The 27,530-nt window shown below is 45.6% G+C and overlaps 1 protein-coding gene across 2 annotated transcripts in view; it reads right to left on the minus strand.

The window, feature by feature from the left end:
* Window positions 1–10,883: 10,883 nt before the first annotated feature.
* Window positions 10,884–27,530, minus strand: part of VANGL2 (VANGL planar cell polarity protein 2) — a 198,702-nt gene continuing 182,055 nt past the window's right edge. For both annotated transcript variants that reach the window (XM_069217907.1, XM_069217908.1), the window contains exon 9: window positions 10,884–16,303. In XM_069217907.1, coding sequence (XP_069074008.1) covers window positions 16,043–16,303 — 261 coding nt within the window. In that variant the 3' untranslated portion in view covers window positions 10,884–16,042. The remainder of the gene's footprint in view (window positions 16,304–27,530) is intronic.

Here is a 27,530-nt window from a genome sequence, read left to right on the forward strand (position 1 = left end):
GGAGGACCATCCCCTGTTGCTGTGACAGAAGATCCTCACAAAGGGGCAGTCCGACTGGAGGATATGTGGCGATGCTCAGTCGCTCTGGATACCATACTCTCCGTGCCTTTTCCGGAGCCTTAAGGATTACTTGGACCCGGTTGTTCTTGATCTTCTTCAGAACTCTGGACAGAAGTGGTATAGGCAGGAAGGCGTAAAGGAAGCCCGAGTTCCACTTGAGATGAAAAGCGTCGCCGAGTGAGTGCCGCCTTGGAAACTCCAACGCACAAAAGAGCTGACATTGCGCGTTCTCTGCGGAGGCGAACAGATCTAACCAAGGCTCTTCCCACTGCTGAAAGACACCTTGCACCACCTCCGGATGGAGACACCATTCGTGATCGATTATACATCGACTGCTGAGTTTGTCTGTTCTGGTGTTCAGAGAGCCTGCCAGACATTGAAGCACCAGGGTAATGCCCTGATGTGCCAGCCACATCCAGAGTCATGGAGACTTTTGACAAAGGGTCCAGGACCTCACTCCGCCATGAACACCTGCACCTCTTTCCCTCTAAGAGAGGGAAGGAATGCTTTCGATGCAAGCCTGATTGCCCAGAGCCCCAGAAGATTGATGTGGAGTCCAGACTCTGCTCTCCATCTCGCCCATGTGGCTGCCCCATCCCAGGAGTGCTGAGTGTCACTAGTGTAAGATCTGGTTTGGGAAGGGAGAGGTATATGCTGTTGACCCAATCCTGATACAAAAGCCACCACTGCAGATGTATCACTGTCCCCTCCGAGATCTGGACCATGTCTGAGAGATTCCCCTGATGCTGCGCCCATTGGAACTTCAAGTCCCACTGCAGAGCCTGCATATGCCATCTGGCATGTGTCACCAGCAGGATGCAGGAGGCCATGAGACCCAGCAGCCTCAGAGTCATACTCACCAAAACCCAGGACAGAGGCTGAGACATCAGAATCATAGCCTGAGCATCTTGGACTCGCATTTCGGGCAGATAGGCTCGAAACTGCACTGTGTCCAGAACAGCTCTGATGAAAGGGAGCATCTGAGAGGGGTACAGGTGTGACTTTGGCATGTTAATAGTGAACCCCAGTGTGTACAGAAGGATCGCCGTAGTCTGAAGGTGGGAGATGACTCTCAGGGGTGTATCTGCCTTCAACAGCCAGTCGTCGACATAGCGGAAGACTGAAACCCCTAACCTACACAGATGAGTTGCAACCGCTGCCATCACTTTCATGAACACCTGAGGGGAGCTTGTAAGGCCGAAGGGAAGAAGAGTAAATTGAAAGTGCTTGTGACATACCCGAATCGCAAGTTGCACCTGTGGGCAGAAAAGATGGGTGTATGGAATTACGCATCCTGTAAGTCTAACGCAACCGTCTAGTATCCTGGGTCCAACGCAGACAGGACCTGAACTAAAGTGAGCATTTTGAACTTCTCCTTCTTGAGGAAGAGATTGAGGTCCTGAAGGTCTAGTATAGGACTTAAGCCCTTGTCCTTTTGGGGAACCAGAAGGTAGCGGGAATAACGAGCACAACCCACTTCTGGTGCAGGGACCCTCTCTATGGCTCCCTGGGCCAACAGAAATGCAACTTCCTCGCAGAGAAGTGCCAGATGATCCTTTGGTAAGCGGCCGTAGGATCGAGGTATGGCTGGAGGGGCAATCTCAAAGGTGAGGGAGTAGCCCCTTCAGACAATCTGAAAAACCGACCTTCCCGTTGTGATGGATTTCCAGTGAGGCAGGTGATGGTAAATCCTGCCTCCAATGGTCAGATGGGGAATGGACTAGGAAGGCTTGGAGGCTGCAGCAGGGGTGGACTGGGCAGACCTCTAGTTCTCTGTCCCATGAGCCAGTGGGATTCGCGTCACCGGGCACGCAGGGGGGTGAGTAGCGTGGGTGGCATGGTGTCTGGGGAAGGGACGCAACATGGAGCCCCTATCATGGCCATGAAAGGGGCAGAGGTGGACTGTTTTGGGTGAGGGGCAGTCGAAAGGCCAAGGGACCAAGCCATAGCCCGAGACTCCTTGAACCTCTCAAGCGCCGAGTCCGCCTTGTCTCCGAAGAAACAGGTGCCATATCAAAGGGCATGTCCATAAGAGTTTGTTGGACATCCCCCCCCCAAAAAACAGATGTCCTGAACCAGGCATGGTGAATCAAGGTCACTATCGATGCAACGATTTACCCAGAGAGTCAGTCATGTCCAGCCAACAGCGAAAAGTGAATAGTGAACTTCGTCGTGTCTCTTCCATCAGCAACATCTTGAGAGATGATAGCCAGGGCCTCCTCCGGGATCTACAGCAAGACTTGTGCAACCGTATCCTACAATAAATGGGAAAAGCAGCCCAAAAGACATGCAGTGTTCACTGACCGCAAAGCCAGAATGGAGGAAGAAACCATTTTCTTCCCAAGTTGGTCCAATTTCTTCGAATCCCTATCCGGGGGAGTGGAGGCAAATGCATTGGAAGAAGAGGACGCCTGAATCACAAGACTTTCAGGTGTGAGGTAAAGGGACAGGAATGTAGGGTCGTTCGGGGTGGGCCGATGGCAGAGGACTTCTATCCTGTTTACAGGAGCCCCTGTGCTGGGTGTGGACCAAGTACCCAGAAGGACATCAGTGAGGGCTTCACTGAATGGGAGTAGAGGCTCCGAAGTGGAAGCACCAGGCTGAAGCATCTCCATCAGGAGATTATTCCTAACCGCTAGAGTGGGCAGTTCAAGGCCAAGGACCTCAGCCGCCCTATTTCCCACCATTGAATAGGAGGCTCCCTCCGCTGTAGCCACAGTAGGAGGAGAAAGCAAACCAGAGTCTGGAGAAGTATCCAGACCATTGGCCTCATCGAATTCCTGTGCCCAGTACATGTTAGGGTCATCCAGCTGGTATTCATAAGGGTTCAGCGACCTCTCCAATCCCTCCTCATATTCATACACATACGAAAAAGGGTCTGAATCCGATCTGGGGTGAGTAGGCCCCATCAAAGGCGAAAGTGGCGTTGGCAGACACCGTTACGGCTCCAGGTTATCGGGAATTAGGATTGGGTTGACATTGATCGTGGGCCCAACCGACATTGAGAGCATCGAATACTTAGCTAGTGCAGGGAAAGGTTGCAATGGCATGGCCTGTGTCGGCACGGATCCTATATTAGATTCGGAGCGACTCTCGGAGGCTGTGGCCAAAGACGCCAGCTGGAACCCAAAGGGCCCACAGCAGCAGACTCCCTGCAGGAGGGTCGGACTGCCCAAATATGAAATGCATGGCTTCATAGAACTAGTTTAGTTGGGCTGGGGTCGCTCCCTCTTCCCGAAAGTCGGAGGCACGGAACGGACCCAGAAGTAGGCTCCACAGACAGAGGATCAGAGCATCAACACTCCTCCCATGTCGCAGCAGCCGAGTGAAGAATGCCTAGCCTTCTTTGACTACTTCTTCTTCTTACTCGAGTGACCCGAAGACTTGGAAGACATGTGGTGGTGACTTCCTGACCAGTCTTGAGAGCTTCCTCTCAAGCGAGAGTGATGCAGAGTCGACCACCAGGCTGCCATGAGCTTTATGGAACTCTTCCTCAAAGCCTTCGGATGCATGGCCCAGCACTCGGAGCACGACTTCGGGTCGCGGTCGAGCTCCAAACAGCATAAACAGACCCGGTGCGGATCCGTCACAGACCTTATGTGGTGATAGTCCTCGCATGGTTTGAATCAGGTCTTGGGGACATCCGCGATGCACCAAAAGTCCCCAAACAACATGACAAAAGTGTCGAAATTGGTCAAAAAAACAAGCAGGGTAGCCATCTCTGGAAAAGAATTGATGTCACCGCGCCGAGGCGGCGCATGTGTACGACCCCGACATTGTCATGGCGACCACAGTGACAATGATGAACCTGGAGTCGACCGACGCCACCTGACGGTGCACCATGGTACAACTTGAAGAAAAATTTATGGATCTAGTCTGACGCCTGGGGGAAATACTAAGGTAATCTGCACCTAGAAGTCTTCAGTCTAGATTGAAAGAACCTCTCATGTATTCCCCCTAAGGCGAGGTGCCAGACAGAGTTGCCCACTATCGACGCTCTTATATGCCCTAATTTTGGAACCACTAGTGGCCCCGGTCCGCGGAGACACTGATCCACGGATTGCACTGGACGGAAGAGTGGGAAGAAAATATATTTCTGTTTGTCAATGATATTCTTTTATACATTGCGCCTCTGCGCCACTCTATTCGTAGACTACTAGACATACTCAACAGTTTTGGTAAATATTCAGGGTTTGCTATAAACTGGTCTATATCTACAGTACATGTCCTTCAGGGGCAAGTCCAAACCTGCCATCGAGTTTCGAGGCACAGGTAGTGTTTAACAGTTTTTGTTATCTTGGGATCTATGTTACTACTGATCCTAACTTATTTTGTACGGCTAACCTACAGTGTCCTTTACACCAACTCAAGGGAGACGTCCAGCGCTGGAGGTAACTCCCGCTCTCCCTGCTTGGGAAGGCGGCCTTGTTTAAAATGATGGCAATACCAAGATGCCTTTATGTGTAGCACAACACACTATTCCTGGTTCCTGCAGCCTATTTCAAGACTATAGAAGGCAAAGTTAGAACCTTGCTGAGGGATAGGGGAGCCCTGCGTATAGCGTACAATAAATTGACATGGGACTGGTACGATGGAGGGATAGCCCGACCAGATATCCAGAAGTATTATTGGGCGGTGCAACTGGAGGTCATTAATCAATGGGCTCATCAACCCGCAAATAAACCAGCGTACTATATGGACCACTGTACCCTGAGGCCTAACGGCTACTGGCATGCAGTATACACTCCACTAAAACTCTTACCCCCTCATGGGACCAACGACCTTTATGTCACTGGGCTGGGGAGATAGGTTCACCCAAGCCACACAACTGTGGGACTCAGCAAAGTTAGGCAGGTTGGGATATGACTGGCATCTCCAAGTTAGGTGATCTCGTTACCTGCAGGACCGACATGCTCTCCAGGAGGCGATCCCTAAAGTGGAGGAACTTCCAGAATCATTGCCATAGATTATTAGATGATCATATGAGCCGAAAGGCGATTTCTTTAATGTAAAAGAAATTAATTAGCAATGCCCCTGATACTCTATTTCACTTATGCCACCAGTGAGATGCGGACCTGCAAGACCTGACGGATGAGAGATGGTCGGAAGCCCTCACCTCCCGTGCTCCGACGTAGCAATCTGCACAAGATTTAGATTGGTGCAAATTGCAATTCTACACAGAGCATACCTTTCCTGTAACACCATGGTCAAAATGTGTAAATGATCAGACCCAGGTTGTAATCGGCAGTGTGGGCATGAGGGGTCCTTTTTCCACATTATATGGGACTGTCCAGTGATTCAGGCCTTCTGGAGAGTGGTAGTGACCTGCATTACTAGTGTCTGTGGTGGAGACCTGGTTCCCTCACCAAAATGGTGTCTTCTTTATGCGTGGGAGGCCACAGACATGGTTCGCATTTAGCAGATTTGGGTTACCTTGGGACTCATGGTCGTGAAACGAAATATAGCCCATGCATGGGACGCACGGTCTGCACCACTCATCAACGAATGGAAATGTGACATGGATTGGTGTATGGTGGTGGAGAAGATGGTGTACGAGAGCAGGGGCTGCCGTGGCAAGTGGGGTAAGATCTAGGGCCAGTGGAATGTTCATAGAGGCAGTTCACGTGCTGCTCCCCTGACAACTGAATTGAACTTTGACACCCAATGTAATTTTACAAACTAAATACACCAACGAAATGAAAAGTTGTCACCTTGGAACTGTACCTGTGTGAGGGCAGTGCCCAAGGAGTACACTGATGTACCGGTTCACTTCTTTGATAAAGGCTGTGGTAAATGTATTTTTTTTATGATAACTATATACCGAATAAAGAGGTTATAAAAAAATGACCACCTGCAGAATTCAGAATGTTTTTCTTTTTCCAGAAATGTTCATCTTTCTAGGTTCACCTATGAGTTTCTGGCTTCCACCACAAACAGCAAGCAGATTGAAAATAAAAAGAACATATGAACAATGGATTATCAGTTAGACAAATGCACAAAAATGTGTTTAAAATACGCCTTTTTTATTTTTATTTAAAAAAAAAAAAAAAAAAAAAAAAAAACCCTACCTGTTCCTAAAAGTTGAGATAATAGTGATCTTAACCCTGCATTCTTTGGTTGATGCCATATTTAGGGGGGAAACACATGTTTTTCACACACAAAACATGTTTCCTATGTTTTTTCCAATAAAATAAACTTTCCCTCTATTTTGATTATTTTCTTAGTGCCCTGCAGGTGAATCCACAAAATGTGGGTAACCTTTGCAATCCCAACGATGTGGGGGGAAAAAAAAGAATGCAAATTTGGCCTGGTACACTTTGTGGAAAAAAATTGTATGAAGCCCTAAGTGCAAAGTACTGCAAATATCAAAAAGGGCTCCCCAGTGGGAGCAGAAAAGCCTCAGTTGTTAAGGGGTTAGCTGGCATTAATAGCCCCAAAGATCATTTTGTGACACAACTGTCCTAGAATCATCCTAGCTCCAAACTAGCCGTTTCTCCAACTAGCCTGGAGCCATTTTTGCTTGTACATCTCCAGAAAACTTGGTTGGTTGCCCCAGAAATGCCTTTTCAGTACGCCATTGATGCCAATGACCCTGCCAAAATAGTCTATAGTCGGGATCATACAAGCCTATAGGGTAATCTGGTAGTGTAGAGGGCTGGTCTGGGTGCGGGCTTTTTTGGGGTGTTTGTGGACCTGTTTTATGGTATGGTAAGCTGGTTTTTACTGTTTAATGAATTCCCTAATATTACCACAAATATTGCAAATGCATGTAGTCTAGAATACCTTGCAAAACAACTATGCAGCATGCCTTTATAAGTTCAAAACTGCCTCAATTTGCAAATATAGGTCTCTTTTTAGCTATCTGATTTGCTAATAGGGACCACTGTAATTTTTGAGCTGGGCCTATTTACTGTTCCAGCCTGACTCTGTCATTTCATCTAGTCCAATTGAAGCAGATTGTTGACTGCATACTGATGATCATTTACCATCAGGGCTCAAGAAGCCCCACGGGCTTCTGAGATGGCCACCTAGATATTGTTGGCCATGACCCAAAATGCATGGGTGTACCACCACTGAAGGCAAAGTGCATTAACAGATCAGAGAGCCAAACTGGCTGAAGAAAAACATTATCTTTCTGAAGGGATCAATTATTTTTGATTCCAAATATGGGGGAATTCCCAGAAGGGAATTTGGATTAACCTTGCGTGCTGAGGCTTGAAAAATCATGCTCTCGCGTGCAAGATTCTTGATTGCTGAAAACTTGGGCACTGAGAGCTGGTCTATGTGGCCCAGCTGAAGGTCCACTGACAGGCGGGCATGACCATGTCTTAGAGTATGTAGCCAGAAAAGCTTTATTAAATAGTAGTAAGGATTCAGAGGAAGCTGGTGCTGTTTGAATAATCTAGGTGGCTACATTTGCTTTTATAATATAGGTGGCTACATTTGTTTTTCTCTCTCTATAGTGGGCAACTGTAACTCTCCTAAACACCATTGCAAAAATAGAGCTTTCTTTCTTTGATGGCACATGTGACAAGTCTGGCTCTGTCTCAGGAGATGTGTCAAGCCCACTGGCATTTTGCGGGTCAACATATAATGAATCATCAACGTAATGAGGGAGAGAAATTTGCCCCATTTGGGTCGAAAGCAGCTTGGATTTCTCAGTCTTTTGTTGGACTTAGACTTAAATGAGGGTTTTGAGCAGGAGTTCATTTTTGGCAGGGGTGTCCCCAGTGACCATGACCTCAATTAGGCCGGCCACTTTCAGAAGGAGCGAGACCATTACTTTTTAGACAGTAACCTTTTCTATTGTTCTAAGACATAAGAGTTTTGCTTCCTGGTCCTGAATGAATGGTCTTCAGGTGCATGACATGACACTTGTCAAATGACAAGCCATGACTGGAGCCCATGGACAAGAAGCATACCTCATGTGCATCCATTACTGACATATGCTCCTTTAAGTCTTGTATGGTTGGAATCCTGTAATTTGTGGGGAGACAGTGTTCCCAAGCACACTGAAAAGTATTTGGAGCTTTAAGAAGACACCCCAATTTTGGATGAGAGCTTTGAATCTAAATAAAAAAACACAGAAAAAGGAAACAAAGTGAACATGCAACACATATATGCACTTCCGCTCTGTTGCTACATAGGTGGTGTGGACCCACCACAGCATTACACAGTGACATCTGCCAGCACATAGGAACATTGCTGGAGCATTCTGTAGCTTCAGTCTGGTGCCTGATAATACTCTAAATGTGAGGTATGAGTGGTTAGAAGTATTCATCAAAATCAACGTTTTTTTTAAAATTGTACTTGACATCACTGTCTCCTCTTTGTTTATTTAGGGTTGTTTGTCATCTCTTCACACTAAGTGCCCTTTGATCGGGGTGCTTCCTTTTCTCAACTTCAGTGGCCTTTACTTAAGGGTGGAGTTGTCACTACTCAGACAACAGTGGCAGGGCCCTGTGATCATTGGTGCAGGTAGTTTTGGAGCTGCACGAGTTGAAGGGTGCACGTAGGTTCTCCTTGCACTGCAGCATTGCTCTTCAAAGTGGATGGTGAAAGCTGCAAAGGTGCTTCGTGCTGTATCTTCTCATGCAGAAGAGAGGACAATGTGCACCCGAGGGCTGCTAAACACACAGGCCTCAGATATACCAAAGGAACATTGCTTGTGCCAGGATGGCTGTGAGCATTAACAGCCTCCTGATACCCTGCTGCACACACCACCTGTAGACACTTCTGTAGTAGATTGGTGACAACATGCTTACATTACGCTCACTCCACTCGGAGTGAGTGTTGCACCTTATGCTCTCTCGAGTCTGAGTGAGGGTTGCCCAGGCAATAGGGTATTAGATCCATGGACTTCGCTGGTATAGATGCAATCGCAGTGTAAAAAATACCTTGGCCAACAGCAGAGGAGTTTTCAATAGCTAGGGTCACTCGTTGCCAAATGTGGAGTGACTGGGACGTGTCGAGGCCTTTATTGACATTGGTGTTTACACAGCAAGGACACAAGCATACATTTTTCCCTTTTTTAGACCTGGTATTAGCCAAAACCATTTGATTTTACTAAAACTATATGTATAATAATATATTTACTTACAGGGGCTTTCGTTCGGCTCTCTTCATCCATTGTTCTGTAATTGTGTCATTTAAATTTTTCTTCCATCCATCATACAAGGTTGTGGCAATGGTTCAGCCCACTGCAGCCATGGCCTTACTTCACAGTGAGTGGCAACATTCTTCCCTCTCACAAGGGTCACAGCCAAACAAAAAGTAATTCAATAATGTGAAAAAAGAAGAGGACCAGGGCACTCAAAGTCTGTATAATAAATATGTAATCCAAGTAGAGTTTCAAAAGGTACTTTTAATCCAAGATCAGAAAACAGCCAACACGTGTTTCGTCCTTGCGGACTTTTTCAAGGCTCATAGGTTCAAGTATGGAAAAAGACTAGTTTCAGTAGGGCTTCTTGTGCCCCAACAGTACATTTTCGAATCCACTATATAGGATCAGTTCTTGCCATATAGTATGGCTTGCATTACTTTTATTATACTTTATGGCTTGTCATATATATGAAGACAGGTCATATGGTGTGTCCGTACACCAGATGGTGATATCATGGGGTCCCTAAGGGCCCAGTCTTATTTCTGTAAAGCACCGTACGTTTGGTAGCGTCGGTGTGAAGAGTAGAGAGGGGAAGCGCGTGATAACGCTTCCGTGCCGTCCATAAGGTTTCAATAATGTGTCAGAGACTCACATGGCAATTTGTGTTTTTTGCATTTTGTTCTTAGATTGGTTTGCGTACAGCAGCATCCACAATAGTAAGTTTTGCAAAAACCATGATAAACATTGACATATCCAAAAGTATGGCCTCACAGAACACCAGACTTCTTGGCATTCCCAATGCTTGTTTTGCTATTTTTAGTATTTTCTTTCTACTTATGATTTTTAATTTTGTGCAGTCTCTTGTTCCAGAATAAGCACTTTCTAACTCTTTAAAGAATTTCAATCTTTCAGCCTGGCACTTGTTACTTTCAGACGAAGCATCATCAACATAGTCCTTAAGGGTCTCCACCAAACCATTCTTATCGCTCTTATGGACATATTGTGTTGCAGCATAAGGGCTGGTTGATACATACGATTTTGATCCGCCCTATTGCTACACTTTAGAAACTAATATTACATTTATTGCATCTCTTTCAAAACCATTGTTTTCTCCCATGCTTTTATCTGATGACCCATTCAAAGATGCCATATGATTCAGAGTTACCAGAAGTTGGTATATGCTTCGTTCAGTTATTCTGTGGTTTTAAAGAAGCTGAATAAGTCCCTCATCTGCATCTAGCCAGTGTTTTGTTTCAGAAAATGCACCAGTATGTGGATGAACATATAAGTTGAGAATTGCATGCATCCATCTTTGAGGCTTTTTTACTAAGATATAGTGAAGTGGTGTTATACTAGTCTTTTTAAACTTAATTTATTGATAATTTGCTGTTTTATAAGTCGTTGTGTATAGCACCATGCTTCCAGTCGGTGGCAAGAATGCACTATGGAAATGTGAAAAACACAATAATAATATATACTTCATTTTCTAGGGGATTTTAAGAATTCCCATTTCCTCTCATGACAAAAAAAGACTACCCAGGGTATAAATACTAAATCTCCTCTATAAACAGCTAGTTCTTGGGTATGGTATTTGAGAGTCATAAGCAAAAGATGTTACTTAACCTCAATCGCATACCGTCTTTATAAAAAAGTATAAAATTCCGAGTAACATATTTTTGAATAAACATACATCTACATGACGAACAACCACAAAAAATAATAAAATTCAAATGTTTTATTTTGTAGAAAAAAAAATGTAGTTTTAGTTTCTAGGTTTAAGAAAAAGACAACAACTCTAACATGGCCATAATGCTTAGATTCACTGCAAACTGTAAAAACAGGCTTTATATATATTAAAAAACAATTTTTACATTTTACAATTTTCTACAAGCATGCACAATTGAAAATCAGTTTGGGTAAAAAAAAAAAAATAATCCTAGACTTAAAAGTTGAAAAACTACGTTACAATCTCACACGACTGAAAGTCTTTCACAGCTGCCCTTGATTGCGCACAATAGAAATGTGTGTGGATTCAATTATTCACTGATGCAGAATTCAGAGTCAGCAGAAATCAGTGTCAGCAGAAATGTTCTAAATGATGGTGGGCCAGAACGAAAAATGGGGTGGGTAATATATGGAGGGGTAACCAGAAATGTTGAGGCATGAGTCGAGAGTTTGGGAAAAATCTAAAGCATGTTGGCTCCATAATGAATAAAAAGGTTGTCAGACAGTTAAGTTACATGATCTGCAGCAGGTGTTTGGGAGACTGGTTGAAATGTGATGTGAATCACCATAAATGATGTGCCTGCCACCTAGCAGAATGGATTGGAGTGCCATAACTATTTACTCCACCAGCTTATGGTGACAAGGCCTTCCACACTGCAAAGTCAACCAATTCACTCCGACTTACGGCTTTATAAGAGGAGAAACAGACCTGCAAAAATGCTTGACTGCAAGGAAATAAGTCATTCCTAGACCAGAATTACTCATGAGTGTTTTTGTAATTTTTTAAAACAAAATAAAATAATATTCCCTCAATATGTAGTGTTTCAGAGAGTTGGAGCAGAAAGATGTGAAGGAATTTAGCTGTTTCTCCGATTTAGCACAGTAAATGCTTCCTACATCGGTGTTCTCTTCCACCCAAGAAACCCAAATTAGCAGACATAGGTATCTAACAATAAAGAACGCTCAATTTGAGAATTGGAAGTAGAGTCTAAGAACAAGAAACCAAGTAAGTACTCAATTCAAAATCTAAATGTATTCAAATCTTCCATTGAGAAGAGATTAAATGAATGGTATGGATTACAGTTCCACCCTAGCTACAGAGGAAATGTAATTCCTCAAATGCTAGTTACATATTCCAGGAAAAGGAGAGCACTGTTGTTTTAAATCAGCTACAAGTAGGAAAAAAACATGACCGAGGAAACAGTAAACACGAAAGATAAACACAAGTAGTGAAAACTTCCGGTTAGAGACAGGATGGCTGAAAGCAAATTCAGGAAACCAGGCCCTTCAAAATGCGCCTGAATAGCCTGGAGTGAAGGGAGCCATTACATATGAGGCTTAATCTAGCATTTTACAGACTCTTGCGCACACGATAAACCTTTCAGGAAATCCTTACATTTCTAAAGTATTGTCAACGTAAGGGTTGAGAAATAAACAAGGGTGAGATTCTGATAAAGAGGTGGCAGGAATCCATTACCAGACAGGAATTGTTGGGTAATGAAAAGTTCTGTCCTCAAAACTGATTGACATTTTCAGGAAAGGATGCTCATTTGCATCCATCCAGACCAGGCGGATTTAAAGTTACTAAAAAAAAAAGAAATGAAAACATGGAAGTGGAGAAGAAAATCAAGGAATTATTGAAAATTAAAACATAATTAAATTGGGTTTGAAAAAGAGGAAGCATTCATAGCCAGGCAGGACGCATGGTAAAAAGGAGCACAGCAACAGAAAATGCCCACGAGTTCAAGAGGAAATAACAATGAAGGTCAGTGAAGTGCCAAGAGGGAGATTACTGGATCTTATAGAAAGAGAGAAGGCAAGATGATAGGTGAATAACAGCTGCAAAGCTTTGGCTGCTGGTGAAAATTTAGAAATGGGTAAAATTAAAGTGAGTTTTTACAAACACGTTGCCTACTGTCATTTCTGTCCATCAAAGGAATAACTCTGAAAAACTAAGGCCAAGAACGGTTACAAATTATGCAATGAATTGGGAGAAAGGGTGCCAATACTTTGTGATAACCAACACGAATGCAAATGAAATACATTAACTATTTCTACCTTTGCATGAAAAATGGCACGTATTGTTCTACAGAGATAAAGAAGTAGGCAAAAATGCACTATGGGGAGGGCAGAAGTACATCTTAGCATCTGACACAAAGAGAAAAGTGAGCCCTTAAAGAAAGAGGTGCTTTTCCTTCTCAACTCAACTATTTCACTTTAGAGGGAAATTCACTTTATGTATTAATTTACAATAAAACCCATGACCATACCACAAATGTAAACCTCTTGTAATAGCAAAAAAAAAAAAACTAATTGGTACAAAAACCTTCAGTAAATGTCATGTATTTGACATATTTTAATTCATATGAAAACAAGATAAACAAGATTTTAGTGCTAGAAAAAAACCCTATGAAATCACAGTGAAGTCCCATGGCAGTGACAGCCCTTAGGATTATCAACTTAGGCCCGACGAGTCCTTGCTAAAGCAGTACACACCAACAGTACCAATTCTTGAATGTCTGTCAAGCATTTTTAACCAAAACTTACTTCCAAGTCCACTGGACTTAAAAAAATAGCATAGAAGGGTTTTGGAATGACCAATGCTATCCAACAATATCAAAGTAATTGAAAGGGATAGAACGAACATAGAAGTTCCTGCGCTTGATAGGCAGGGAAGAACTACAGAAAGACATTTTCAGAAAAGAATGTTGGAAAGAGAGAATGACGGATACCATTCAGGTAATCAGCAACAAGAAGCCAACTCGACAAAGAATACTGAGGTTCCTGTTCTGGAAGTGCCTGACAACCTAAAGTTACCATTAATAACGTGAACAAACCAACAACAAAAACAAGAAATTTGTTGTTACACCGTCTTTTCTTATTTGTTAACTTTCGATAGCCCCAGCCTGGAATTAAGTTCTACAGATCGTGTATTACAGGGACAAATTGCAAAGAATGGCTTTCTGTATAATCTTGACAACCCAATAGTTTTTAAGTTAAATATACTTTTTACAGTAATCTAACAGCGCCATTAAAAATCTCACAAAGCACTGAATTACTGTACAGATTCTATATTTCACCAATTAAATTTGTGACGCAGACCAAAATATTATCTGTCTAGTTATAACCATATACTGCTCAGAATTTAGTTCATAATTTCAATGTATTTGCTTATGAACACAGGTAATAATGCAACATATTCTAGCATACTTCACTCTGCTTTTAATAGTAAACACATTCAACAAATTATTTTTAATGGGAGGCTTGCTCAAGAGAAACAACAACCTATGTAAGTAATGGTTTGTGTCAAGGTAACCGTGCACTGTATCATAAAATTATTATATCACAGTGCTAGAGAACAGTTTCACTGAAGGATTTAAAAAAAAAAAAATGAAATCGGCTGTCAATTTATTAAAACGACATGTCAGAGCTGTTTGTTTTGACCTTGAGTCCAAAGTAAAAGAGGAAGAGGAACCAAATGAAGTCATAGTAACAAAAACAACCAGAATGCCCAACGTAACTATGATGAAAATGTAGAAGTTTAAACCACTGAGCTATAAACTGCAAATGTGAGTGGCCAGTGTAAATGAATGGGGTCAGCAAGAGGTCAATGTTATACTAGGGACAAACAAAAAAGATTAGGATTACAATCTTATACTCATCCATTCCGTACTGATTTACACAAACTGCCATCTCCTTTAAATTGTGCATGGAAAACACGTAATTCTAGTTGAAGGGCCAGAGTTTGTTTTCCAATATCCTTAGAGTGGCTACAGATTTGTGCCACAGTCAGATTGTGATTGAGTAGGCTAAGCCAGACAGAGAAATTCATCTCAGGTGTAATTTTAGAATTTACAACCTAGGAAAAGAGGTGTGTATTATAAGATGACCAGTTGAAAGAAGTACAGCTACCAGATCATCCGCCCTAACTTCTGTTGAGATTCTTACACTGCTTAGTCAACCCTTTGTATTAAAGAGTGGCCTCTGTAACACTTCACGTTCTTTTCAGAGTTTCCTTAAAATGAGTTTTCGGAAGACAGTAGAGTTGGGAAATCACTAGTAAAAGGCAGAATCAGGCAAAAATGCACTTCTAAATCGGAATGTGCGAGCTCTTCAAATTTAACAACCCACATACAGTAATTCACTATTAAAAAAGGACAATATAAAAAAAAAAGTCAACATTATGTACACATATAAGATTCTGGTTGAAATCCTCACAGCTTTGCACCGGACGCATGGGCATTAGTGGTCAGTTATTATCAGTGTCGCAAAGTCAGACACTTGAAGCTACATTTCAGTTTTTACTACAAGTAGCCAGATGTTTCACGTTGTCTTTTTACCCCTCATTGAACATTTCTTGGAGTCATATAGCAGCGCTCAATTCATGAGACTCTGTTCTCCTCAACGAGCTGTGCATGGATCATGAGGTTGGACTCATAAAATGTTGAGTCTGGAGGACACTGACGGACCGAAGAAATGCAAGATGCTCCAGGACAGAAATGTGGAGCCCTTGGGCCTGCACCGATGATGTTGTTGAAATAAAAGAAAGTCCATATACATCAAGATAAAACTGGGGTGCGGCCCTCAACTTCCGGCACTACGTTAATCCTTCTGTTGTAGGCATCACCCTTGTTGAGTGCTCAAAGCACAGGTACTCGACACAGCCAAGTGCTCCTGAAAGAACTACCAAAAACTGATTAAAGGATGCCCCAGGGCATGATCAGTCAAGTCAGTGCAGTAGTGGTAATCAGTACCTTTGAGACAAGATAGCGAGGTTGTTCGGCAGTTGTTTGCTGTAAACCTACCCATCACGTTACGGAAGGCAGGATAAAGGAGCAGGAAAAGGTGAAGGACAGTAAATGGAGGGGGCCCCTCTCAAATCCTTGAAGTTGAAAGATTACTTTGTGGGTCCCTAAAAGAGGACCTCGTATAGAGACAGTCCTCTTCCGCCAAACACAGTTTAAACGCCGGGACACTGGACGGATGAGAAGGAACTGTGTTAAAAGCAACAACAAACATGGGGTGAAAATGCAGATACTAGAGACAAGAGAGGAGACACAAACACAGCAGCCTAGGTATCAGTCTCCTGTCAGTCTCCAATTACACGCCGTACCCTCCGTTGTCTTGGTTTCATGGAAATCTACTTTGTTTCCTCTAAACTGATGTCTCTGATTGCAGCCTCATGACAAACTTGTGTGACTTGGGGTCCACAAACTCCTCAGACAGTTTAAAGAAAGGGATCTTCTTTGTGGTAACCACCAAACTGAAGTCTTGACGTTTGAGAACAAAAACCACACCATCCTTGAGGCCATTGGTGACAGGCTCCTCGCTGACCAGTGTCCACTGCTTGGCTAGCCAGCGCTCCTTGTGATATTGAATAGTGGGTCCTGGACCAAGGTATCGCTCTAGAAAAGCCTGTATGGGAGGATGGGGGGACAAGAAAATCCGGTTATACATCTAAATGCAGTCAAAAGCAAACGTATTAACTAGATGCATTTGGCCATCTTCAACAGAGTGCTCAGATTAGGAGACTATGAATGTATTTCCTGAAACCTAAAATAGCGGAAAGTGGAGTCTTTATTAACCTGCCATTAAAAATGTGAACAATTATTTCTGAAAATACTTCCATATCTTTACTCATGGGCGTTGTATATTTTTTAAGGTACAAGTCACCATTATTAAGTGTGCTAAAAGCTAGTACATTTTATACACAAAACACAAAATTATCTCTGAAAGCACAGAAGAAAAATACCTATGCTGAGTTCAGAGAGCATCAATGTTCAGAAAACCATTACATTTTGTGAAACAAACGCATTACAGTGTCTTTTTCCCCATTGTCAGAAGCCACTGTTTTATGTTTTAATTAAAATCAATATACACACTTCATTAAAATTAATTTCAACTAAAATATCCCTATATACAGCAAAGCACTATCTTCTTTTTACGAGTCCCTCCGCAGGCCCTATTATGAGTTTCTCACTAGGCCAGCGGGTGGAAACACACTTTCCACCCTCCGGCACAGCAGGAAACCCACCACAACATTGACGCCGGCTCGTAATCAAGCCGGCTGCAATGTTGCGGAGTGCCGGGTACGACAGCGCAATTTGGACAGTGAAAAGTGCGACGGGGCTACTCATGCGGCCCCCCAGATGCCCTTTTTCCACCAGCCTTTGCATGACAGTCCGACTGCCAGCGGGTGGAAAGTCCTGCCTTAATCATTTTAAGGAAGTGTTGGAGATATATATATATATATATATATATATATTAAAACAAATGGTCATAAATCAGACGTGGTGCACTCAAAGCTGCCCCTGCTAGTGATAGGAGGTAGACAAATCCTCCTCAAATTGTGATTCCATAACAAGAAAAAACACTGCACTTAGTTTCTCCTGAAAATTAACAGTGTTTAATCCACGGCAACAAACACTAATACATTTCAAATCCAAAGAGTCTAGTTCACGGATTCGGAGTGGAAACGCGTTGGTGTTTGTTGGCGTGGATTAAACACTTAGGCCTCATTATGACCCTTGCAGTCTTTGGAGAAGTGGCGTATTACCGCCAACAGGCTGGCGGGAAAAAAAATTGAATTATGACCATAGCGGTTACTGCCATGGTCATCCAACATACATACCAACATACACACACAGTCATAAACGCACACATACATACGGACATGCACGCACACATACATACATACAAACAGACAGACACGCGCACATTTTCAACCACACAGCACCCCCGCATACATACACGCACTCACACACCCCCTCTACATACTCTCACACACACACACACCCCCATTCACGCACACAACACACAACACCTCCACTCCCCCTCCCCTAACGGACAATCAACTTACCTTGTCCGTTGATCTTCCGGGAGGGGACGGGATCCATAGGGGCTGCTCCACCACCAGCACCCCGTCACCAGAACACCATCACGCCGAATCACGGAATGTGATTCGGTGGGCGGTGTTCTGATGGCGGGGCAGTGGAGGTGGAGCAACCTCCACTTCCCCGCCGACCGCCAGTATGGCTGCTGGCGGTTATCCGTCCGAAAAAGGTCGATGGGCTGCCAGCAGTCATAATTTGACGAGCGGAAAACCGCCTGCACTGGCACTCTTCAGCACAGCGGTTCCTCTGCGGTCTGTCTAAAAGACAGCTGAGGTTGTAATGACCACCTTAATTTTCAGGAGAAATGGATTGCAGTGGTTTTTCTTGTTTTTGGAATTATATATATATATAATAATAATAATAATAATAATAGGAGACTTAATATTATATATATTATTACTGATTGTATATGTTTAGCTTCTTTTAGTTCCCCATTTTTTCTATCTTTTCTCTCTCATTTTTTTTCTCGCTCTTTTTCCTGTCTTCTCTTTTTGGTATTAAGTGGTACGATCGAATTGAGGGATATTTCAAAGTATTTTTACTATGTTTATTAGTGGGTGGACTATGTATTTTTAAAGAAAGTGAAGCACTGTGGTGTTTATGGGCTGCGAAGAAGACAGTTTGATCGAAACAAGTCACCATTGAATATTTTAGCATCTAAGATCTTTGGAGTGCGGTCTCTTTTATGCCTAGGAGGAATGGCATACTTTCAGTTATATTATATATATATATATATATATATATATATATATATATATATATATATATATAAATAACATAGTGGCGGTAGCCACTAGGTAGTTATAGTTAGTATATAGTTTCTATATGAAAAGCATTTTTTTTCTTTTTTTTTTTTTACTTGCCTATAACTTTGGCGCCGCTTGACAAACCTTCACTAAGCTTTCCAAAAACATTTGCCAGTCACATTAGCTGGTGTCTGGAAAGTTTCAGGGTGACCCGCCCAGGAGGTGGGGGCCAAAAACACGTTTTCTCCATAGGTATTTTGAACAGCAATAGCGCTGAAACTACTGGACGGAATTACAACAAATTTGGCAGAAAGGTAGGTCCTGGTCTAGAAAACTACCTTTTTTTTTTGGTTTTGGTGTAAATCCGTTCAGTAGTTTTTGAGAAATTGAAGGGGGGAAAATGATTTTTTATATATATATATATATATATATATATAAAAAATGGGAAGGAATTGTGAACACTCCCGATCTCATACAGAGATCTGATTGGGTGTCAACACTCCAGGGCTAAAAGTATATATATATATATATATATATTTTTTTTTATTTAAATCCGGATCTGACAAAAATTATATTTTAAAAAAAAAACACAAAAAAAAATAAAAAAACAAAGTGTCGGCTCCCGCACTTTGTGTTTTACTAAGCCCCTGGGTGAGCCAAGTCCCGGGGACTTTCTTTTTTGAGTGTTGGGGGCCTCCTGGTTTCCACCCCCTCCTCAGCAACCACCAACTCTCCGGGCGAAACTATTTTTAGGTGTGGGGTCATCAGCCTCCCCCTCAGCCCCTGGGACCGCCACCTCCCCGGGCTATATAAAATAAATAGGGAGGGAGAACCCTCACACTGACCACTCCGGGTTCGAGTCCAGTCGGACTCACTTCCCTTTTCTTTTTAAAGTACAAATTACTTACATTTTTGTAAAATGACAGATAATTTTTTTTTTTTTTTTTTAAATTGTACAAAAATCTCCTTCTATTTATAATATACATCAAAGCCTAAACAAACTGTCTCTCACTTTCTTTCTCTCACTCTTTCAATCAATTTATCCCACTCAGACACTTAGGCACCCACTTAGACCCTCGTGCACCCACTCACAGCCCCAGTCAGACCCTAATGCACCCAGACAGTTGCGCACCATCTCACAGACCCACTGACACTCTCATACACCCACTCACAGACCCGCGCACACACTGACGCACCCACTAAAACATTGTTGTAAGCACTCTTACACCCAAGCAGACAATCTGATAGCCACTCTCACTCTCAGACCCTGTCTCACCTACTCTCATACCCAGAGAGGTTGCAGCTAACTCCCCCCGCGCAAGGCCAAAGATTTGCGCACAACACTGGGTTGGGTGGTTGGGGGGGAATTGCGCTGGCCAGGTCTTGCAGGCAACCTCCTCTGCGCACGGGTGAAGACACACATTGTAAGGTTGGGTGCTTTGAGGGGTTTGCCTCAGGGCATGGCCAGTGGCCCTGTGTGTGGCGGTGGTTGGATTAACATATAGTTATGAAAATTACTACACGCTAAAAAAAACTTTGAAATTCACTGAAAAAAAACCAAAGGTTACAGGAACGTTATAGTTAGGAAATATGTTTTTGTAACATAGAAATTCACCTAAAAAAATAAATAAATAAAAAAAAAATCAAAGGTTACTGGGACGTTATAATTAGGCTCCCATTATAAAAGTACAAAACCATAGAAATTCATCAGTTATAGTTACCTCAACTATCTATAACCCGTGCCCTAGGATTTTTTGTTTTTTTTTATATATATTTTTATTAACTTTTCACTGTTTTACATATGCCGTACATTTAGTGACATTAACTGGTTTCCATTAAATTCACATTGGTAATCTTCAGTGGTGCAGCGGCTTCCAGCCCCCTCTAGATCACCCACCAAACTGCTTTTCCCTTTCCCCCCCCCTAAGAATAACTTGCAGCATTAAAGTTCCAGTATGCTGGCTCGCTTATGATTCTTAGATGTTCACTCTTTCCGTGTGTGTGCTGAGAACCCAGTTTACTCTTGTGTCTATATAACAGTTTTAACTAACAAACCCTATTATTTTAATGTGATGGCGCTATTGTGAGACGGTGCCCTCCATTGTTGGGATAAGTTCTTTTCTTTTTCCATAGAGGTCGGGCCGGTGCCTCCCCAAATTCCTCGTCTCTACCCACTCAGTCTTGGATACCTGTGCCTTGGGACGAGTCTGTCTACTCCCTATTGCGCAGTGTTATGCCCGCTTGTCTCCTTCGCTTTTCCATCCTGTGTGGTCCCCGACCTTCCTCCCAAGCCCTTCCACCACTAGTGTAATCTCCAACCCGCCCTGTTGCTTCATGCCCCATATCACTGGTTATTCTGACCCTTCCCCTATCTCCCCTCTTTCCCTTGTCTAATTGTCCCATTCTAATAGTATTTCTTCCCAGGCCGGAACCATAGGGGTTTGGCGCAGGCCCCTCGCTTCCTCGCTCTTTAGCACTTGTAGTTCGGCTCTAGCCCATTTCGTCACATCGCGCCTCCACTCACCCATTGTTGGACGCCTGGGGGACTTCCAGCCCAGTGTGATCCGTCTCTTATAACGAGCCAGTGCAAGGTCTAGAAAGCGCCCCCTCACCCTCCCGAGTGGGATACCCAATTTCAAACCCAGTAAGCATATAGCTGGGGATAGGGTCAGCTCTACTTCCAATACTCGTGTTAGGTCCGCTAGCGCTGCAACCCATCCTTGCTGGAGTTCTGGGCAGTTCCACACCATGTGATCAAAGTCTGCGCTTACGTCCTCACATCTGGGGCATGTCTTTGGGGTTCCACCGTAAATTAGTGTCAGTCGGTGCGGGGTGAGGTATGTTCTATGAATGTAATTGTACTGTATGTACCTCAGCCGGGTGTTTCGATAGACCGTCCGGGGATATGCTAGTGCCCTGCCCCATTCCGTGTCCGTTAATTCCCTGCTCACCATCCTTTCCCATCTCTCTCTCTCTGGGGCTGCAGTGCATCCAGTGTTTCCTCATTTTGGGCCCTATAAATTTTAGCAATTAAGTGGGATTCCCCACCAGGTACCAATAGTAGATGTAACACTCTATGTGTGGGAGGTTCTGCATTAATCGTACCCCAGTGTTCTCTAAGTGTGTGTATTAGTTTCCGATGTTGGAGGAACTGTCCCTTTGGGACTCCCGCTTCTGTTAGTTGCGTGAAGAACCACAGCACCCCCTCTCTGAACAGCTCCCCAACTGTCACCACACCTGCCTTCTTCCAGGGTCCCAGCCCCAAGCCCACCAGATTCCTCTCATCTGTGTCTTCCCTCAGCACCGAGAGCGGTAGCGCCGGGGAGTATGGCTGTCCTACCCCTACTCTTCTCGCACTTCTCTTCCAGCACGCTGCTGCTACTCTCGTCATCAGACTGTCTGCTTGCTTGGTCCTTTTCATGCTTATCATATGAGCAGTAATCTTCTCTATTCCAACCTCTCCATGTGCGGTGTATCTGTCCAGTTGTCCCCTTCCACTCAGCCATCCTGCAACCCATTGTAATTGGGATGCTAAGTAATAGAATTCAAAGTCTGGGACTCCCAGACCCCCCGAATGCGTTGGCCTACAGAGTGTCGAGAGTGCCGTGCGCCTGCGGCCATCGTCCCATATAAGTTCCCTGATCAGTGTGTTGAGTTTGCGGAACCACGTCGTTGAGATCAGCAGTGGTAAGTTTGCAAAGTAATAGAGTAGGCGGGCAGTATTATCATTTTGGTCAGGGAAACTCTCGCCATTATGGTTAGCCTCAGGGAACGCCAGAATCTCACAGAGGCACGTAGGGACCGGAGCGCCCTTCTAAGATTGCCGTCACGTAGGTCCCCCATCTCGTGAAACACTTGTATGCCCAGGTACTTAAAGGTCCTCTGCACCCAACCCACATCCATCGGGCACGAGATGGGGCGGTCACAGTTCGTCAGTATGGGGAAGACATATGTTTTGAGGCGCAGCCCTGACAGGGTCCCTAAGTACTCCAAAGCCCAAGGGAGTCCCGTCTCTCCATCCTTGAGGTAGATAAGTATATCATCTGCATAGAGGGAAACTATATGCTCTACCTGTCCCTATTGTATCCCTTTACCCATACCATCTCCTCGCAGCTGGGCCGCCAGCAGCTCGATGGCCAGGGCGAATTGTAGAGGTGACAGTGGGCATCCCTGACTGGTGCCCCTGTGTATTGGGTAGGTGTCAGATACTGTCCTGCCTGTCCTTACCCTAGCCAGGGGGGATGCATATAACAGGTCCACCCATTTTACCCAACCCTCCCCCAACCCCATTCGCCTCATCACTGCTCTCAAGTAATCCCACTTGACCGAGTCAAAAGCCTTTTCGAAATCTACGGCAAGTAACACACCCGCCACAGGTTTCACTTCCCTGGGCATATGTAGTATAGCGAAGAGGCGCCTTAGATTAAGGGATGTGCTTCGGGTCGGGACAAACCCATTCTGGTCCTCGTGTATCAGTGTGGGTAAGTAGTCGAGCAACCGGTTGGCCATGACTTTGCTGAGTATTTTGAAATCGTTGTTCAGCATTGACAGGGGGCGAAAGTCAGCAACCAACGCCTCTTTAGACTTGGTTTTGGGTAGGGGGACCACCAGTGCTTCCCTCAACGTGGCCGGCAACTCGCCTCGGCTCAACGCCTCAGAATACATTTCCACCAGTCGGGGGCCAATAAGGTACCGTACTTCTTGTAAAAGTCCATAGGCAGGCCGTCCGTCCCTGGGGTCTTCCCGGGTGCTAGCTGCGATATAGCATCACACACCTCCTCCACTGTCACCGGGGCTCCCAGTCCCTCTCGCTCCTCATTTGTCAGCGCTGGCAGGGGGAGTCGTCGTAAAAATATATCAAGGGCGGGGACATTCAGTTCACCGGGTTTCCTATATAGGGGAGTATAGTATTCTTTGAAGGTGTCATTTATAGCGCCCGGGCTATGTCTTCTCTCTCTGTCCATGGCTATCACCCTTGTGATAGGCTCACCCTCCCCTCCTGGCCTTGCCAGCCAGGCCAACATTTTACCTGATCTACCCTCCTCTGCGTGTAGTGAGGCCAGGTATTTTTGCATATTGTGGCACCGGAGTTGTTCTTCAGCCTGGGAGTGGGCTCTCCTTGCCTGGGCATACCTCTCCTTCTCGTCTATTCCCTGTCTCCGTTCCCCTTCATGCATTTCCTTCTCTAGTCTGGTCAATTCCCGTTCAAGTGTACGTCTCACCCCAGTTGTCTGTCCCATACAGTACCCCCTGGTTGTTACTTTAAGAGTCTCCCACTATATGGATCTAGAATCAGTGGATCCTTTATTAATTTTAATATGGTCAGCTAGGTAAATGCGGAGTTCGTCCCTATATGTCTGGTCCTCTAGGGTTCCAGGAGCCAGTCTCCACATGGGGATGGGGGGGCCTATCCTCCTTCATTTTCCAGGTCAATAGTAGGGGGTTGTGATCAGACAGCGTACGTCCCAAATACTCATAGAGGACCATTCCTTGCATTAGCTTTGCTGTGCAGACCACTCTGTCTATTCTGGTGTGTACTCGGTGGAGTCCTAAATAGTATGAATAATCTTTTTCAGCAGGGTGCTGTTCACGCCATACGTCTAATAGTCCCCATGTGTCTAGCCATTCCCTTAGTTTTTGGGCTACTTTACATGTCATTGCTCCGGGCAGTGGTGGGGTAGAACGGTCCAGGTCTATATCCAGTACACTATTGAAATCCCCACCAATCAAGAGACTTCCCACCCGCTCACACGTGAGTTGGCCTGATAACCGTGTCAAGAAAGGGACCTGATCCTGATTAGGGGCGTATATGCAACTCAGGACAATCGGTATTCCGTGTAATCTTCCTTCTAAAACCACAAACCTGTCCTCGAGATCAATGTTGGTGGATTCTACTTCAAAGGGGACCCCAGCATGTACCCAGATCAACACCCCTCTGGCAAACGCCAAATATTCTGTGGCGAACACCTGTCCTCTCCATCTGCGCCTTAGCTTTTCCACTTCCCCTTTTGCCAAATGGGTCTCTTGTAGCAGCGCCACTTGAATACCCCTTATTTTTAGGTAGGACAGTATTTTATGTCTCTTGTTTGGCGTTCCCATCCCCCGCACATTCCAAGTTAGTAGGTTAAACTCTGCCATGTCGGAGAGACAGTAGCACCATTGCTTTCCCGGCCCGCCCCAGTGGTCGGGATCCCCTGGATGACTAACCCAGACAAGCCACATCCCACAATGCGCCATCGAACCAAACAAATATGTAACCCAACTCCCCTTCCCCCAGGGTGCCTTTCAAACTGAGGGCTGCCCAAAAGATTGTGCAATTGTGCAACTCAATCAAACATTTAACTCTAGTTCTCGCCAGTCTGTCAGAATGGACGAGATTCTGGTTGGGGGGGCCATGCCCGAAGGGGCCTCATAATCGCGTTCCTTCCCCGCCTCGGGGTCCCGTTGTGTACTCCAGTATCAAAGTTCGTCCGCCGTCTGCGGGGTCACTCTCGGGGCCATCACCGAGCAGCTCGATCCCTCCGCGGAAGACACCGCCGTGTCATCTGACTCTCCACCGGAACCCTCCAGGGGTGACTCCTCTCTGCTCATGGAAGCAGCTGCTTCTATAGCTGCCTTTTTCCCCCCCATCTCCTTCTGCGACTGGGTTGGCGCCAAGCGGAGACGGTTCCCGTTTCGCCGTCTTCCCGAGCATCGACGGGCTCCATCCCCACTCACGTATCGCCCCACCTGGGTCCCCCGAGCCTCCAGTCATTCCCACGCTTCTTCGGGGGTCTGGAAGAATGTAGTCTTACCGTCCATTGCCACTTTCAGTTTGCCCGGGTAGAGAAGCGAGTATTGGATTCCCTCGTCCCTTAAGGCCCTCTTAACTGCCAGGAATGAGGCTCGCTTGGTCTGGACGTCCAATGTGAAGTCCGGGAACAGTGTCACCTCCCCATTCGCCACTTTAAAGGGGCCCACCTCTCTGGCTCTTTGTAGGAGAATGTCTCTGTCTCTGTAGTGTAACAGCCTGGCTATTACCACGGGGGGAGGCCGGCCCGGGGCTAGGGGTCTCGAGGGTACCCGGTGCGCTCGTTCCAGAGTGTAGAAGGGGGTCAAGCAGCCCGGCGCCACGACTGTGCGCAACCATTCCTCCAGGAATTTCATCATATTTGCACCCTCAGCCCCCTCCGTCAATCCCACCACTCGCACATTGTTCCTGCGGCTTCTTCCTTCTGCATCCTCTGCTCTTTGCTCCAGGCGTGCAACCCTGTCCGCCAGGTACGTCACCTCAGCTTTTAGGTCTTTTTGTTGTGGTGCAATTTCGGCCAAAGTGTTCTCTGTTTCCTTTACTCTGTCCACCAGTCTGTGGTGGTCCGCCCTCAGTAGGCCGACTTCAACTGCGACCTGATTGATGTTGCGCTGTAGCGTAGATTTTGTATCTTCTATTGCACCCAAGATCTTGTCTAAGGTGTCCTGTACTGTGGGTTGTGGAGGGTCCTGTGGCTCCCCTCCCCTGCGTTCAGCGGGGGTTGTACTGTCCATGGTTTTACTTTTGTGGCGGTTCTTGGGTGACATTAGGTGTTCAGGGGGGTGCGCCGCGCGGACCAGGGCAGCTATTGCTACGTTCACTCTTCCGTTCAGGTCCTCCCCTCCTGGTCCAACCCGGATTAGGCTGTGTCCCCCGATCTGTGCCTTCACAGACTGCTGAGAGGTCGCCTGTTCCGTTTTTACGCTCAGGAGGTCCCTCTTGCTCTTGGGGTGTCCCGGATTCCCCCCACCAGTCGGGCGTTCACGCTCACCAGGGCTCAACAGAGATCCAGTTTTCCTGCGTTCTCCCTCACTCAGCGCCAGAGGGTTCTTCTCCTCTTGCCTTTGTTTGGGGACCCCACTCGGGTCGCTGTTCTTTGGGGGCCCCGCCTCCCTCCCCCTCTTTGAGCTTTATTCAGCAGTCTTGACTGCTTTTTTTTTCCCTTCTTTTTTTTTTGGGGGGGGGGGGGGCTCTCCTGATCTTCCTCCTCGTCGCCTGCTGTTTGATGATCCTCTCCACTCTTTTTTCAAAGCTCTTCAAAGCTAGGGAGGCAGTGCGCAGGGGCTCCGAATCCGGGTGTCCGCCGCATCACCCAATCTATCAGTTCTGCCTCTGAGGGAACCGGTATGTCCAGGTGCCCACCTCCGCACTCCCCCCCGCTCCAGTCTGTGTTGTGGGCACCGGTTGCCCCTTAAATCAGGGTCCGCCGGCTCCCCTCGTTACTAGCGCCGAATCCAGGCTGGGTCCGGGGGCCCCCGGCCTCGGCGCGCCCCAAGCTCACCTCAGGCTCGAGCAGTGCACCGAAGCCGCTCCCCAGTCCTCCGCTGCCATTTCCGGCCGGCTGATGCTACCTCCGGTTTCTCCTGCGTAGGGGCCCGTTCTCTGCAGGTTGCGCGCCTGCATGCAAGTCCCCTGCTTCTCAGGGCGGGTCCGGCCACCAGCTACGGAGTCTCCGACTCCCTCTGGATCTGCCCGCCAGCGTCCGGAACGGGCTCCGCGGCTCCCCTATGCCTTCTCAGGCTCCCCTGCGCTGTGATTGTGGGATGCCCCGAGGCTAAGTTCAGTATCTGTGGATAAATTACAGGCCCCTCCGGAGCTCCAGAATCAAGCGTGCACCATCTTCCTTCGCGTGGCCACGGCCCCGTGCCCTAGGATAACATTAACTTGCGCCATCGCCATGCACTGCTAATGAGCCCACAAATTACGGCACTCATGACATATTTGATAAAATCATTGAAAATATCAACGTAATATTTGCAGGAAAATATTTGACAAAAAACTGTGCATGGTGGGGGCACGAGTTATAGTTACACGAGGCAACTCCAACTTTAACTGGTGAATTTCTATGGTTTTGAACGTGTAAAATGTGAGCCTAACTATAACATCCCTGCAACCATGGTTTTTTTTTTAAGTGAATTTCTATGACAGTGTCCAGTTCATAAAAAGTAAAGGAAATCATAGAGAATAGTCACTGCTAACAGAAATTGAATGCT

This window comes from Pleurodeles waltl, chromosome 12, assembly GCF_031143425.1.
Source record: "Pleurodeles waltl isolate 20211129_DDA chromosome 12, aPleWal1.hap1.20221129, whole genome shotgun sequence".
Classification (NCBI taxonomy): Eukaryota; Metazoa; Chordata; class Amphibia; order Caudata; family Salamandridae; genus Pleurodeles; species Pleurodeles waltl.